This window comes from Marmota marmota, unplaced genomic scaffold, assembly GCF_001458135.2.
Source record: "Marmota marmota marmota unplaced genomic scaffold, marMar, whole genome shotgun sequence".
Taxonomy (NCBI): domain Eukaryota; kingdom Metazoa; phylum Chordata; class Mammalia; order Rodentia; family Sciuridae; genus Marmota; species Marmota marmota.
The window spans coordinates 11,497,415-11,512,718 of NW_026000240.1; the positions used below are offsets into that span (position 1 = coordinate 11,497,415).

The 15,304-nt window shown below is 48.2% G+C and overlaps 1 protein-coding gene across 1 annotated transcript in view; it reads left to right on the forward strand.

Moving 5' to 3' along the window:
• Positions 1-15,304, forward strand: part of Arhgef26 (Rho guanine nucleotide exchange factor 26) — a gene marked incomplete at its 5' end in the record, with an annotated part of 95,165 nt that overhangs the window by 64,978 nt on the left and 14,883 nt on the right. The window contains one exon of the mRNA XM_015486736.2: positions 2,271-2,425. Coding sequence (XP_015342222.2) covers positions 2,271-2,425 — 155 coding nt within the window. The remainder of the gene's footprint in view (positions 1-2,270; positions 2,426-15,304) is intronic.

A 15,304-nucleotide genomic window follows, 5' to 3' on the forward strand; every position in this document is an offset into this window, starting at 1 on the left:
TGCCTATGTTAATTATTCCTTTTGCTTAAATCTTATCAAAATAGGGACAGTTGAGGGCAGCCAAGTGAATAGGAATTTGCTTTTCAAAGAAGGGCCCTCAATTGGTAAGAGAGCCTCAGCTGAAGCAATTCTGACCCTGCCTCTCCAGACAGAAGCACCTTGCTGGCCAGGAGCTCTGTTATCTAAGGTGTACCTCCAACCCCTTGTTCCTGTCCTAGGACACCAAACTTGAGGGAAGGAGGTAGTTAAAACAGTAGAATTTTAGAGTTGAAAAAATACATTTGTCTAATATTTTCAAAATGTCCTGCACACAGTGGTACCCCATGAGCTGGGCCAGGGTGTTCCCCTAAATCAGATAAGGGCTTTTTTTTTTTTTTTTTTAAATCTTTGTAACAAACATTGTTAATGGAAACTTTTTATTTTTAAGTTCATTTTTTTCCACAACTTTTTCTGGACGTGTGCTGCTATCACGGCCTGTCTGATTCTGCTCTTGAATGGATGGCAGGGTGAACAAAGAGGAAAGTGACAGTTAATGGCAAATCTAGGTCAGGGCCATTCTTTGTTGGCTCCCAGTGAGTTCTGAATGGGAGAGAGGGCTCGTGATTGTGGTTCTGATTAAGCAACCTACAATGACTGCCCAGATGTTTTCCTAGAAAAAGTGTTTCTAACTCATGCAGTGGAATTAGAGGGATCAGAATTTCATGGTGTTCTACAGAAAGAAGGTTCTCTGCCACATCCTGAGTTTTAGGACCACTCTTTTTTATAGTCACACCATTTAAATTTTATCAATGAGGAAAATGAAGCTGGAGAGTAAGTAACTGTCAGCAAAGTCACTAGGTGAGTGGTGGGAGATTCAGGAGCAGGGTCCAGGTGCCCTGAGTGGTAGGTTGGAGTGAACTTTTCTGTTCTAACCCCCTGACGGCAGTGACGGGGATGCAGAAACCTGGCTTACAAAGGGAGATGAAGGGTTAGCTCAGACCGCTTGGAAACACTGGGGAGTACTGATTAGAAATACAACATCTGAGGACCTTGTCACACCTCAGGGATAAAAGCTATTTCTACCAAGTTCATTTTCAAGATGAGAAAATAGGTTCAGAGAGGCCAGGTGATTTGCCCAGATCCTCATAGCAGATTTCCTGAGCAGTAGGAGCTGTACAGGGGCCACTCGGGAGTCACGGGAAAGTTCTCATTAAAGAAGGGACCCAGGGCGATGTGGTTCAGCAGGACAGCCTCAGCGCTGTGGGAAAGGCCCGCCAGCTCACTCCAAATCCAGACATATTAAAAGAAAAGGTGCTCATTTCATCTATCTGAAATTTCACTGTGAAGGGAAAAATAAAAAGCATAAAAAGGTAGAAAGGTGGGTAGCAAACTGGGAAGAAACAGTTGTAACTCACATACAAGTGAAAGAGATAATGTCCCCGTTATGTAAGATGCAAGTGATAGGTATATTAGAAAATTACAAGTTAGAACGCAAAGATGCTTTACTTCACTGAGGAGAAAATCGCCCTTTGAAATTAGGATAAAGAATTCCAGCCTTTAGCTTTATACATGATCCAAAGGTTTGAGAACACATGTTATTGATGAGGTTGTAGGAAAGGGGAATTTTTGCATGTTGCTGGTAGAAAAGATTGTCACCACCCCAGTGGTGAGCAGTTCGGAAAATACCATCAAAATTACAAGTGCAACTTACTACCACCCAACAGCTGTACTTCTGAAACGTCATTCTGTACTTTGTGTGTATAAAATGAAATAAACAGTTACTGTAGTATTTGTAACAGCCAGAAGATTGTACATAGTCCCAATGTCTATCAAAGAGAATGATTCAATAAATCATAGCATTATACGAAACATGCATTATTACAAAATAATGTGATATAACTCAACCAGGCTTTCAAAGAGAGTGGTGAACGGGGGCACCCACATGTGAAGCCGTGTGTACACATCACTATTACATATTGATTAATGCCTACTGTTGGCAAGGATAGATTTCATTACCTGGTTTTTCAATCTTAAGTGACTCCTCTTTAGCTTACCCTTTCAGTTATGATCCAGTGACATTTTCTTACTGACTATGGGGTTTCTATACCAGGGACCAAGGTGTCTCCCTTTCTCCTGGAGCATGCACTCAGTGATTCTCCAGTTGCACTGCGCCTGTGCCGCACTGAGATGGCGCGTGGCTGATGCCCCTCATTGTGTGAAAGCGCTTCTCGTGTTTGGCCATGGCTGAAACCGTGGCCGTGACTGGGCTTGGCCCTGTGGTGTCTCTGCAGCCCTTCCCCTTGGTGTCCTCGTCCCGGTGGCTGGTGAAGAGGGGGGAGCTGACGGCCTTCGTGGAGGACATGGTGCTCTTCTCCAGGAGGACCTCCAGGCAGCAGGTCTACTTCTTCCTCTTCAACGACGTGCTCATCATCACCAAGAAGAAGAGGTGAGCCTTGGTGAGCCGCTGCCACCAGACCCCCGGCCCAGGAGTGCTGGACCCACTGGCCTGCTGGGGTGACCGCCCTTGCAAACCCGGGGAGGGGAGACTCGGCTTCTGCACAATGGGTCGTGGTTGTGTCTGCACATCGTTCTCCTTAGATGGCCTCTGGTAACGGGGTGAGCCATCTAGCCGACTTTGGTAGGGCTTGCACGGGGTGCAGGCCACACTCCTGAGCTTTCACCCTGTGTGGCAGTCGGTCCTCCACAGCCCTGGGTGGGCACTCTCATGGCTCCCATTCAGTGTCTTTCAAACTCCAGTCACAGGGCTTCTGTATAAAACAGATCACATGGCTAAGGGACAGTACCAGTGCCCCTCGTGGCATACTTTGAAGTCCGCTGTTCCTGATGACTGCTGATTTCAAGGCTTGCCCATGACCTGGTTGTGCAAACCATACTCCCTTTACGAGGCACAGAGCTCATTAGTGGGTGGCCAGCTGTGGCTCGCCTCTGCTGGTGTGCTCACGTCTGGCCCCTGGGAACTGGCCAGGAGGAGTGCCCTGGAACCTCTGCTATAGTCACGTCACAGACTATCCCCCCACGACATGCACAGGCACACACTCCACACCCTCCTTGGCTCTGGGAACATTTTTTATAAATGTGCCCAGTGAAGTATTTTCCTGCTTATTCTGTACTAGTATTTTATCTTCCCCAGAATCTGGACTTGGATTTTACAAAAATGTGACTCAGTGGTGTATTTCCATGTATGGAGGAAATAAGGATGTTCTGAACTGGTGGCATGTGACAGGCTAGGCTGGTTCACAGGGTAAAACTAAGCAGCGTGGAGAGTGACATAAACAACCCTATGAGAATAGGAAATAAATGTCCAGATTTATCATGAAATATCAATTTCAGTGCTGTTTCTCAGGTGCTTACTTTGTAGCTTGATAATTTGAACTAAATTGAAACACAGATTGAGCTTTACCTCTATTTTTTTTTTTTTTTTTTGGCATGATGACAGGTTCTCACTTGAGTTGCTTAGTGACTCACTGAGTTGCTTGAGGCTGGCTTGAACTTGTTGTCCTCCTGCCTCAGCCTCCTGAACCTCTGGGATTACAGGCATGAGCCACCATGTCCTGCAAGCTTTTCTTCTTTATCAGATCATATTATGAATTACTCAGTTATTTGGCTGTACAGGCAAAGGAAAACTTTAATATTGTTTACTTTGAAAAGCCATTCTGTGACTGAGACAAATGTGTAAATATGCCAGTTTTTATTTTATGAAAACAGTGTTTCCATATCTGCAAGGAAAGGTTATTTCTATGAGCTGAGGCAGTCTAAACTTATAGTAGCTAAGTAAATTCCATAAATAAAGATTGGAGAGAAATTATAATTTTTGAATTCTTGTATTTTATATGGCTCTCCCATGAGATAGCATGTTTCTTTGGCTATGCAATGTTTTGCTTTTAGGCGAGGGTGATTATACATGTCTCTTCAAATGCCAGAATTCTTGACCTTTGAACATTTTCCATTTGTTGAAATATTTGTTCCATCTCAATGGATCAAAAGCTTTAATTAATCTCTTGACTTAAATATGACTTAAATAAAATAGTATAGAGCCAATCTTAAATAGTAATGCCATTTTGATTTTGATGACTTCAGAAGCTCGAAGAAAATCCTGAGGGTATTTGAAACATCACTGTGTAACTTATTTTCTAATCTGTACAGACTTCTGGACGTTAGGACTAAGTTCTGCACTGCCCCCATTGGCCTACTGCACCCGCCAACACGGGTAGGTTAGCCGTTGTATTTAATGTTGCCACCCAAACCACCCCACCTTCGTTTGCTCAGGTGTGTTTGAACTTGTATTCAGAGCAAGATATTCAGCTCCACTGGAGAGGGCAGCCGAGAACCTGCCTTTGCTTTTACTCTACCTGGGGTCTCCTGGCCTCCCAGTGAGCTCATCGCGTTTCTAAGGTGTTCTCACTGAGGGAGTAGCATCAGAGGCTCTGCTTGCTTATGGCCGGAGATGTGGTGAAAGGTGACAAGAGACCATAGACTCTTGATGAACAGGCTGGTTAAAAATGTACAGTATGCACAGCCGTATTTACACAATAGCTTCCAAGAGGCAACTGCAAATGCTTTGCATGCCAGAGATGGCAGCAGCGGAGATACAGCAGCTTTGAGGAGGGCCATACGTGAGACGTGGCCATGAGCTAGAGATAAGGAGTCACTGCCTGTGCCAGCTGAGGAAGGGTCCACCCACCCGCTGCTGAGTGCAGTCCCAGGTGCAGCCCAGGGCTTAGCCGCAGGGCCTCCAGTGGCTTCCAGCTACCAGGCATGGAAGGAAGCTTCTAGCTGCAAGGCATGGCTCTTCAGGAGGACATTTCTCCCCCTCCTCCCTTCAGACTGGCAGGTGGTTTATGCTGAGTGCATTCAGAGATTGCTAGGTGTGTGGCCCTTGGCTTTAAGGATGTGTTTTACTTTTTCTAAAGAGTGCAAGTTCGGTCTGACTGCCGTCCACGAGAAGGTGAACTCTTTGGTTTTTGCAGCTGTGACTGGAAGCTATCCAGGGCATCACAAGGGCAGATGGTTCAGCTTGGTACCACTGCCGATTGGGCCTGATGATGCTCTGTTTGAGATGCCCTGTGCCCAGGGGATGTTCGAAAGCATCCATGGTCTCTGCTCACTGTTGACTGGTGGCACCCTACCCCTAGTTGTGACAGCTGAGAGCATCTCCTAGAACCACTCTTAGAGCAGTGGCAAACAAAATCAGCTTCTCCTTGGGGCAGTAAGGTGCACAGGCCTGGCCCTGCAGTAATAGTGAGGCTGTATCATAAAAATGCATAAATACTAGCTTGATGTACAACCCAGCTTGTGCCTAGTGACTTATTATAACAACCTGATTACAGACTGTAGCCACGTGTACAGCCTAATGGGTTAGATCCTGTTGTCCTTATCGTGTAGTTAAAAACTGAATCTGAGACCTCAAGTGGTTCGTACTCCCAACAGGTAAGTTTTGCAAGGCAGTTGACTATCTCGTTACTCTTCTCATCCAGTGCCTTATATCTGGCTTTCGTCTTGTTTTAGTCCGATTTTTCACCACCGTGACCGAGAGACCCTACCAGAAAAATTGTAGAGGAGGAAAAGTTTATCTGGGGGCTCATGGTTTCAGAGGTCTTAGGCCATAGAAGACCAGCTCCATTCCTTGGGGCTCAAGGTGAGGCAGAACATGATAGCAGAAGAGTGTGGCAGAGGCAAGCAGCTCACAGGATGATGAAGAAGCAGAAAGACACTCTACTCTCCAGGTACAAAATACACACCCCAAGCCGTGCCTCCAGTTCCCACCTCCTCCAGCCACTCCCCACCTGCCTCCAGTTCCACTCAGTCAATCCCTATCAGGGGATGAATTCATTGATTGGGTTAAAGCTCTTGTTGTCTCACCTGTGAGCTTCTGGGGACCCGTCACATCTAGACCATAACAGGTCTTCCTTCCCAGTTTTGTCTGAAGCCAGAGGCAAACTTTTGTCCTGGTGCTTGTTAGAGTCCTGCAATTGCTCTTTCAGAGACCCACAGAGTGCAGTTTAAGACAATATTTGCCTCTCTCACAGTTCAGTAGGCCAGAAGTCCCAAATTAAGATGTTGGCAGTGTCCCCAGCCCCTCCGAAGGCTGGATAAGAATCAGGCTAAGGGCTTCTGTCATCCCCTGACTTGTAGACCCTCCCTCTGCTCTCCGTCCATGTCTCCATGTGGCCTTTGTCATTCCAGTGTCTCTGTGCCTCTAAATCTGCCTCCTCTTCTAAGGACACCAGGTATTACCAGTAGTGTAGGCCCCCTGTAACAGTATGGCCTTAACTTGATGACATCTGCAAAGACCTCATCTCCATGGAAGGTAACATGCAAGGTAGATCTATATTTTTTTAAATTAATTAATTTATTTGGGATGCCAGAGATTAAACCCAGGGCCTTCACATGTTAGGCAAGCACTCCACCACTGAGTATATACACCTCCATCTGAGGTCTCTCAGATTGCTTTCTGTCCACATCTTCTCCATTAAACTCATTCCTTCTCTGGGGTTTATTCCTTCTGTAGTGAAAGGCATCTCTGTCCACCTCGTTGCTCCACAGTAACCCTGGAAGACAGCCCGACTTTGTCCTGTCACTGTGACCCTTGCCTAGTCACACTATTCTTACAAATGGCTCATGAAATAGCTTTTCTCCATCTGTTGCCACCACCCTGGTCCCGGCCCCTTGAACTCTTCCTATGAGACACACCCAACTGGATTCATGGTGCCACCCTCATCCATTTTACATCCCACGGCCAGGGAACCAATTTAGAAGACAAACCTAGCCTCGTGCGGCAGTGCACACCTACAGTCTCAGAGACTAGCCTGGGCAACTGAGCAAGATCCTTTCTCAAAATAAAATAAAAGGGGCTGAAGCTGTATGTGCTCAGTGGTGGAGTGCTTGGCTAACATGTGAAGGCCCTGGGTTTAATCTCCGGCATCCCAAATAAATTTAAAAAACATAGATCTACTCGTCTGTCCCTGGCAAAACTGCCTGGCGGTCTTAGCTGGCCTTTTGTAGGAAAGCTTCAGGCCACCTCTGCCTTGGGCAGTTCCTCACCGCCAGCAGCACCCAGCCGAGGCCTGCTCTGAAGGGTGCGCCTGGAGCCTGGAGGCTCTGCCTGCAGGTCGCTTGCTCACTGACCGCAGCAGGAGGACTGACACTGACCAAGGGAAGTGGGCTGCAGGCCTGCAGCGGCAGCTGTTTCCTTTGAAGTGAGTGCGCGCGTCACCCTGTTCATCCTGAAGGCCAAGGGCCGGTGCTCCCAGAGCTCTTCCTGCTTCCCAGGCTGTTGGAGATGGACATCTGTGCAGAAGGGGCTCTGCGGTCACGGCTGGAGCTATTAGTATCTGTCTAGCTTTGCCACCCTGTCCTGCTCCTTGCCGTCAAGCCCTCGTGCCCAGGCCCGGGTGCATCTTGACTGACCCAGGACGAGTGTGGCTGCTCTCTTCCTTTCCCAGCCTGCCTGTGACAAGGAGTCTTGTGACCCAAGAATGAATGTAAGACATGGGAAGTCTTCTGAGGACTCTCTGGGACGTTTGTCTCTGCTGATGGAAAAGAAGAGCCACTCGAAGACAGCTTCTGGGCAGCCTCTGCTGCTCACCTGTGGTCCTTCCTGCGTCCTGACGCCTGTGCCTGGGGCCAGGGTGAGTGCAGAGCAGCTGCAGAACAGAAAGGCACTGGGTATGACCCACTGAGTCTGTACTGCTCTCCCAGCTTCTGTGCTGCAGAAGGGACTGTCCCTCGTCAGCTGCCCTCGCCTGAGAAGTCTTTCCAAACCTCGGGAACTCCAGCAGCTTCTCTCCCAGGGGGAAAAAGTATCTGTGGGGCTTCCCAGACCCGCTCAACTAGACAAAGGGAGATAATTCAACATTTTTATTGCTTAAACCTTTTGTCTGAGAACACGTGCTGCCTAAAAGTTAGTTGATCCAGGAATACAAACCAGAAGCCAGTAAAAAGAGCTTCCTCTATTGAGCAGCTTCGCAAATCCGGCCTAACGCGCTCTTTACCTTGAGGCTGTGTTGTTTCTGGAGAGATCTGCAGGTCACATTTCAGTGCAGTGAGGAACCACCTGATCAACTACGCTCCAGATTTGTTCTGGCCAAAGTTAAGTAACCAAAAATGTTCATTTACCATTTCATGAAGGTGGCACCAGAAGTGAAGACGGCTGTGCCTGCCCGGCCCACAGCTCTGGCCAGGTCAAAGGCTCCCAGTTGCAGGAAGACGGTGAGGGAAGGCACTTGCAGACACAGGGAGAAGAGCCACACATCCCCACCTCCTGGTGGTTGCCCAACTGCGTTCCACGTGTCACCCATGTGCCCTTGGAAGAGCATCCCCAGAAGAAAGAAGCTGGACCACCTTGCCTCCTTCTGGCTCACCCGACCCCTGAGTCTGAGATAGCAGGCCTTGCACCTGTGCTCACAATGGCCCTCAAGAGCAGTGGACACCAGATCACACAGACTCTGATGCTTGTAATCCCAGTGGCTCGGGAGTGGACACCAGATCACACAGGCCTGCGGGAGAAGAAATCGTGAGCTCAGCTGGCTCTGGATGAGAAGCTGTGCATGTTGCCACCAAACACGGGAATTGTCCAAGCGGAGCTTGGTTGGCTGACAATAAGTGCTCATTGTCTTCAGCCTAAAAAACCCTTTACTTAAAAGTGAATATATAACAAGAATAGAAGAGTAAAATACAAAAATTGCATGTCTTCTAAAATTAAAAGAGAGTTGAAGGAAATTTCAGCATGGAGGTAAAAGGGAGGGGGCATCTGCCCGCTGAACAACACTTTCATTTGAATGGCTTACCTTCCAGCACCCACCCTGTGGGTCCATGTTCTGCAAGTGTTTGTTGAATGGTCCTCATGCGTGGGGCAGGACGCCTGTAATCCCAGCGGCTCGGAAGGCTGAGGCAGGAGGATCATGAGTTCACAGCCAGCCTCAGCAACATCGAGGCTCTAAGCAACTCATTGAGACCCTGTCTCTAAATAAAATACAAAATGGGGCTGGGGATGTGGCTCAGTGGTCCAGTGCCCCTGAGTTCAATCCCTGGTTACCCACCCTCCCCAAAAAAAGACCCTCCCACACTGGGTGCTTTGCTGCATACTGAGGAAGCAAAGGTCAGTGAAACAGACATGGACACACAGTTGACTCCAAGTGTTGTAGAGAGGGAGGTGCGTGGGTGTGCAGGACTACAGAGCAGCAGACATCATCCCCATGCAGAGAGATGGATGAAGCTCCCAGAGGAGGTGTCAGTCAATCTAAAGCCTAAAGCTTGAAGAGGACTTTGCCTCACAGAGGTGCGTGGGAGGCAGAGCACTGGGCACAGAGCAGAAGAGGCCAGAATCTCGTCGCGCCACGTTCCCTATCGCAGCAGGTAGAGTCCTCTTTGGTTTCTGTTCATCTTTTCAGCCCTCTGCCTCCTGATGATCTAGCCATGATGTTCTCAGGCACTGTTTCCCGTCACACCAGTCAGTGACGGTGAGGGCGGCAAGAGCCCAGGATTGGAGAATGTGCGGTGTGCCCTGCCCACTGTTCAGAGTGTGTGCCCTGCGTGGGTGGCTCATCACAGTACCCAGGACTGTTCCCACGCTACAGATGAGGGCTCTGAGCGAGTTCAGGCGGAGCATCCCTGACCCCAGAATCTGAAATCAGAAACGCTCCAGGATCTAATACATTGAGTGCTGAAATGAAAAGTGGAAAATTTCACACTGGGCAACTTAATTTCATACACAAAGATATTTGAGGTACCATGTAAAATTACCTCCAGGCTATGTGTATAAGGTGTGCATGAAACGGAAATGAATCTCAGGGTTAGACTTGGCTCCCTCTTCAAGATTCATCATTACATATATGCGGATACTCCAAAATCTAATAATAATAATAATAATAAGAAACCCAGCACACTTTTGATCCCAGGCATTTTGGGTCAGTGGTACTCCAGGTGTCTCAGCCTTGCAGGTTCTAATTTAACTCTCAATTTCTTTGTGTTTGTGCCTTTTTGGTTTTGTGCATCTGGACTATTTTTCTTCATTCCATATTATCATTGGGAAAAATGCCTAGAAACTTACACTTTTTTTGTTTGCTTTGAGAAGCACCATTTTCAATGCAAGGTTTTGATATTCTGTAGTTCTGCCAGTTGCAGGAAAGGGGAATTGGCACCAACTTGTACTTGCCAGATTTTGTGTACCTTTGGCTCATCTAGCATGGGACTCTGGGGAAGTCTCCTTTTGTAACATTTCCTTCCTGCCGACCACCAGGACAGTGGATTCCCACTTCCTGGTGCCTGATCCATGATCACAGTGTGTGTCGATAGAACTTGAGCTCTGTGACTCGTTAACCAGTCCGCAGGCTTAATAAAAGGATTTTCTGTAATAGAGTGCCACCAGGCCATCCTTGCGAGCCCAGGGACTTCAATCAGAGCTTGCATTTTCTGAGGAGCTTGAATGCAGGAGGCTTACAGCCCTGCAGGCTCCCTGCAAGGGTCATGACCTGGTCCGGTTCTGCTTTGAGGTTTTGTGTGAAAATGTTCTTTCCGTCGTAGAAAACCAAAGTCCCCTGGTGTCGCCTGTATTCCTTTGCAGAATAAACTCCTTCCTTGGGAAGTGAAGAGAATCTTGGATAAAGGGAAAGCCGAAAAACTAATTTAAAGCCCTTTTCCTCCTGGAACATTAGATTGCAGTGTTTCTGACTGTCAGAGCATTTGGTTCCAACTTCACGTGGTGAGGTGGCAGTGGAGGAGGAGTGTCAGTTCTTCCTCCTCTTCCTTTGTCTGTGTCACTGTGCCAGCACTCTGGAGTTCTGTGACATGGTGAGATGTGACTTCCTCCGAGTCTGTGTGGAGAGTTGACTTTGCTATTCATTGTTGAAGCTGCCACTCGTGAGAAGCACGACATGATGCCTGGGGTCAGACAACCTGGGCATGTGACCCTGGACTCCATCTCTCAGTGCCTCCGTGTTCTCGTCTGTAAATTGGGACCATAGTGATATCTTTATGGAGTCCAGGAACATTAAATCAGGTGATGCCTATTAGGCTTTTCACACTATGAATGGTCCCTGCTAAGTAAGTAATTGATACATACTGTCAATTTGATCTTCAGTATTGTGCTTCTCTCCCTAAAGATCTTGCTATGAATCAAATTGTTGCCCTGCTAGTGTATTTTATTGTCTAAAAATTGTGATCTAAATCTGCCATTGGTGTACATCCAAAGGCATGGCACTCTCTAGACCCAGAACTGGGCTTATGGCTTTCAAAATCAACAGAATTTAGGAATAAACACCTTTATTTGTGTCTTCGTCTCCAATTAGCACAACAGATGGCACATGGGTGAGTGGTACCTGCCGTTCTACTTTATTCTTTGTAAAATCACTTTTATAGTAATGACTTCTCACAGCGTCCCTGACCCCTGATGACAGTCATGTCACGGCTGGCCCTCCATGTCCAAGCCTTCCACCAGGGCTGGATGGAAAATACAGGGAAACCAAACCAAACGAGTGGTGTCTGCACTGAACATTCCCAGAGCTTTTTCTTGTCATTGTTCCTTAAACAGTGTGGCACAACCACAGTCCACACGGCACCTGCATTGTCTTGGGTGTGGTAGGTAACTGAGCAAGGATATGGGTGTAGGGGTGAGGGTGATGTGGAATGTGTCCCTTTACATGAGGAACATGAGCACGTACACCTCTTGGCATCTGGGGTCCTGATCCACCCTCTCAATGACCCCAAGGGACGAGGGTGAGTTTTCCTGTTCTGAAGGCAGTAGTGGCAGTCAGGCTGAAACCCGTGGAGGGACTTATCCACAACTGAAGTGACCTCATTACCCACTTGGAAAGCTGCCTGTGGCCCATCCTGTGTTCCATCCTGGCCACCCCAGTGGCATCCCCAGAGTGCTCACGGCCTCTCTGAACTGCCTGTCTCTTTCTTTGTCCAGGATGATGGGTGTAGAGCATCCCTGGCAGTGTGGACCTGCTGGGCTGCAAAGCCAGGCCTTCCTCAAAAGTCCGAGCAGTTTAAATGGATGATACTATGTTACAAAAGTAAAAAGTCATAACCAGCAGTGACTGGGTGTTTGCTGTAAGCCAGGCAGCATTGTGAGAGCTGTACACACGGAGATAAGAATGTTGACAAATCTAGCAGTGTTGGTATTTTTACCCCCACTTTAAAGATGGAGTGAAGCACAGAAAAGATCAGTAACTTGCTCAAGTTCACAAATCAAATAAGTGACAAAATTGGGATTCTCATCAGACACTCTGAATCAAATCTCTGCCTTTACATGCGCGCTGAATACTTCATTATGTAGAATTGTATACTATTCCACTAAAAACTTGTTGGTATAGTTCTAAACCAGGCTTTCAAACTGAAGTCCAATCTCAGTCAGGTGGAAAAGTGTTTTAATCCCATAACTTGACATAAATGTCAGCGTAGTCCAGTGTCCTTGAGCGCAGTAGTGTTGGTCTACGGAATTTTCATTCCCCTTAAGCCCAGGATCAAGCATGGGGGTTTAAAGCCATGTTTTTTGAAGGGGAAGGGAAGCAAGTTGAAATCTGCAGCGGGAGAGCTCTCGTGCATGCTTGTGCCAAACGACACAAGGAAGAGCTCCCCCACGCACTCCTGGGCCACCAGTCCTGGGAGATTGGCAGGTCCTGGCGTCCCTGAGGAGAAGCAGGAGGGTGTGCAGGATGGCTCTGAAGGGTGACACACAGCTGTCCCCGAAGCATCAGCTGCAGGTAGTTCCAGTGTCGCAGATGCTCACTGACGTCTGAGTCCTGCAGACTCCAGAGGAGAACCGTGGAGCCCAGGGCTGGGACCTGGTGGAGCATGGGAGTGGGAGGGAAGGCAGGCAGCTGCCCACTCATGACCTTTGCTTTCCTCCAGCACCTGGGAAGGGTCTTTTTCAGGATGGAGTGTGCTCATGCTGAGCAGCCTATGGCAAGGGAGCCTCCGAGTGGGCGGAGGGCAGTGTGTCTGTCTTGTTTGGATCCTTCTCCCCAGCGTCTTTTCCTTTCAGTTTATAAAGGGAAGATGGAGGTGTGACTTGGGTTTCCATCTATCAGACCCAGGCCATGGAGGGGTCCAGAGCACTAAGGTGTGTGCGACCAGCTCCAGGCAGAGCAGCGGAGTGCTGGCCTTTGCAGACCGGCTCTGCCCAGCCTCCAGCCCACCTGCCTTCCCCCTCCAGGGACCACTTTCCACTTTATCACTCATGCCCAGTATGTGCCAAGACATTGGCCAACAAGCCTTAGGCGGGCCCTCCCCAGGGAACCACGTGTTGAAAGGCTTGTCCCACCACAGGCAGGACAGGCTGGTCACCCAGTTGGCCTGTGACTCCCCCACACCAGGGCTTGGTCAAGGAAATGGCTGAGGAGGGGCCAATTACCTTTAGAGGCTTCCCCAATCCTCTTAGTGTTGTTTATTGAAAAACTGTCAATTCCCTGTGGGTTGGAAGAACCACCTCTGTCAAAGACCAAGTCCCCAGCTATGCTTGTGTCACAGTGGGTGAGCCCTCGATGCCCCCTCCTCAGTCCCTCTGCCGGCTCTTGCCCATCTGCTGTTGCATTATAGTGTGTCGTAGTATGTCATAGGGCCAGTTCACGCCCACCTCTTTCTATCCTTCTGGCCATTTCTTCACGTCAGTTTTTCCCATTATTTTAAAATCAGCTCAGTTACTCCCCCTCCCTGCCACCCCCCTCAAAAAAATTTGAATTGTGTTAGAATTATAGATTGATTTAACAAGAATAAATACCTCTGTCACATTGAATACCCCTTCTTTGTTCACATAGCAGGAACCATTCAGTTTGATCCTAAATGTTGTGTGGGTATTTATTAATAAGACAGAGTCATTTTATCTAGGAAAGCCTTCATTTGGGTCTCACCCACCACTTATCACTCTGAGCTCACATCTCAGTCTGTGGATCGCAGCCAGTGGTGCTGCCTGCATGTAGCCATTAGGATGGAAAGGACCGTCTCTCACCCAGAGGGCCCTCCGCTATTCCTCCAGCACCTGGAGACCCCTGAGTGATGGTGGCCTTCACATCTGTGCATCTGTGAATTTTAGATCTTTTACTTATGAAATAGTTCAAGCCTACAGGAAATCATCAGCTGCTAAGAGCTCTATCCAGATTTGACAGATACCATTTTTTCCCCCGTGGCAACATTACATGCCCTCCTTTAAAACAACAGAATAGATATAAAATACTGTCGATGACCTGGAATCCCTCCACCCTCTTCCCTCATCCTCCTTCTCCCAGGTAAGATTCATGTGCGGAAGATGATGTCTGTCCGTGTGATCACACTGCACATAGATAAGTCATTTGGGTGTTTTCAAGGTGCATTTATGTTACATGGTCTTTGAAGGTTTTCCTGACTTAAAGGTAATAAGTGTACACCCAATGGGAAAATCCCTCTGTAGAAGTTCGTAGCACTCTGCTTAAGAACGCAGCTGTTTACAGTAAGGCAAGGATCACTTCCGTTGCATGTAACAGAACCAAACCTCCTCTGAGCTGCCTGACAGAGTTCTTCCCAGTGGGAACTAAATTGAATGGCGTGTTTGTCATAATACACTGCTCTCTATCCACAGTTCTTCATTTTGTTAAAAAAGAAACCTTAACTATCAGTAGCTGGACGGTGTTTCAGCAGGGTGTTTCAGCCCCTGTTTGTGCACAGAGCCTCAGGCTTCTGTATGTTTGATGGGGTTTGATGGGGGCTGCCGCCTGCCCCTCCCCCAGCCAGCCTGGAGGAGCAGCTGCCAACTTGGAGCACAGATGAGACAATGAAAGGAAGTGTCCCCGTAAACGTCTCCTATAAGGAAAGGTGGTTTTTCCATTTGCTTTTTCCCTGAGCAATCTGACTTCCTAATTCCGTGGTCCTGATTGTTGCAGAGCCTGTGTAAACCATATGTTTGTTAAATGACAGCCACAGACGGGAAGTCTGATTCCCATCAGCTTCCCCAAGGCAAGGGGCTTCTCACCCAGCCCAGCACAGGCTGCCCGGTACCTTCTGGACCTGAGTAAGAGGAGGAGGAAAATGGGCGCTGCATGGTGGCATCCGGCCCTGGACCTGCTCAGCCTCAAGCTCCTGTCCCAACACAGCTGTCCTTATGCACTGTGACAGAGGAGTGGCAGGTGCTGGCTGGCCTCAGGACAAGGCTCTCCATCCCAGTCCCACGTAAACCTTCGGGAGGCTGTGGGCATGAGCCTGTGGGAGAGAGAACACACAGGAGCTGGCCAGAGCCGATTCCTTTTCACCGGGGGTTCCATTGAGTTCCATTGGACGGTAGCAGACCAGGAAAAATAACCAATTTACTACTTTCGAATGGAATCAAGATTTT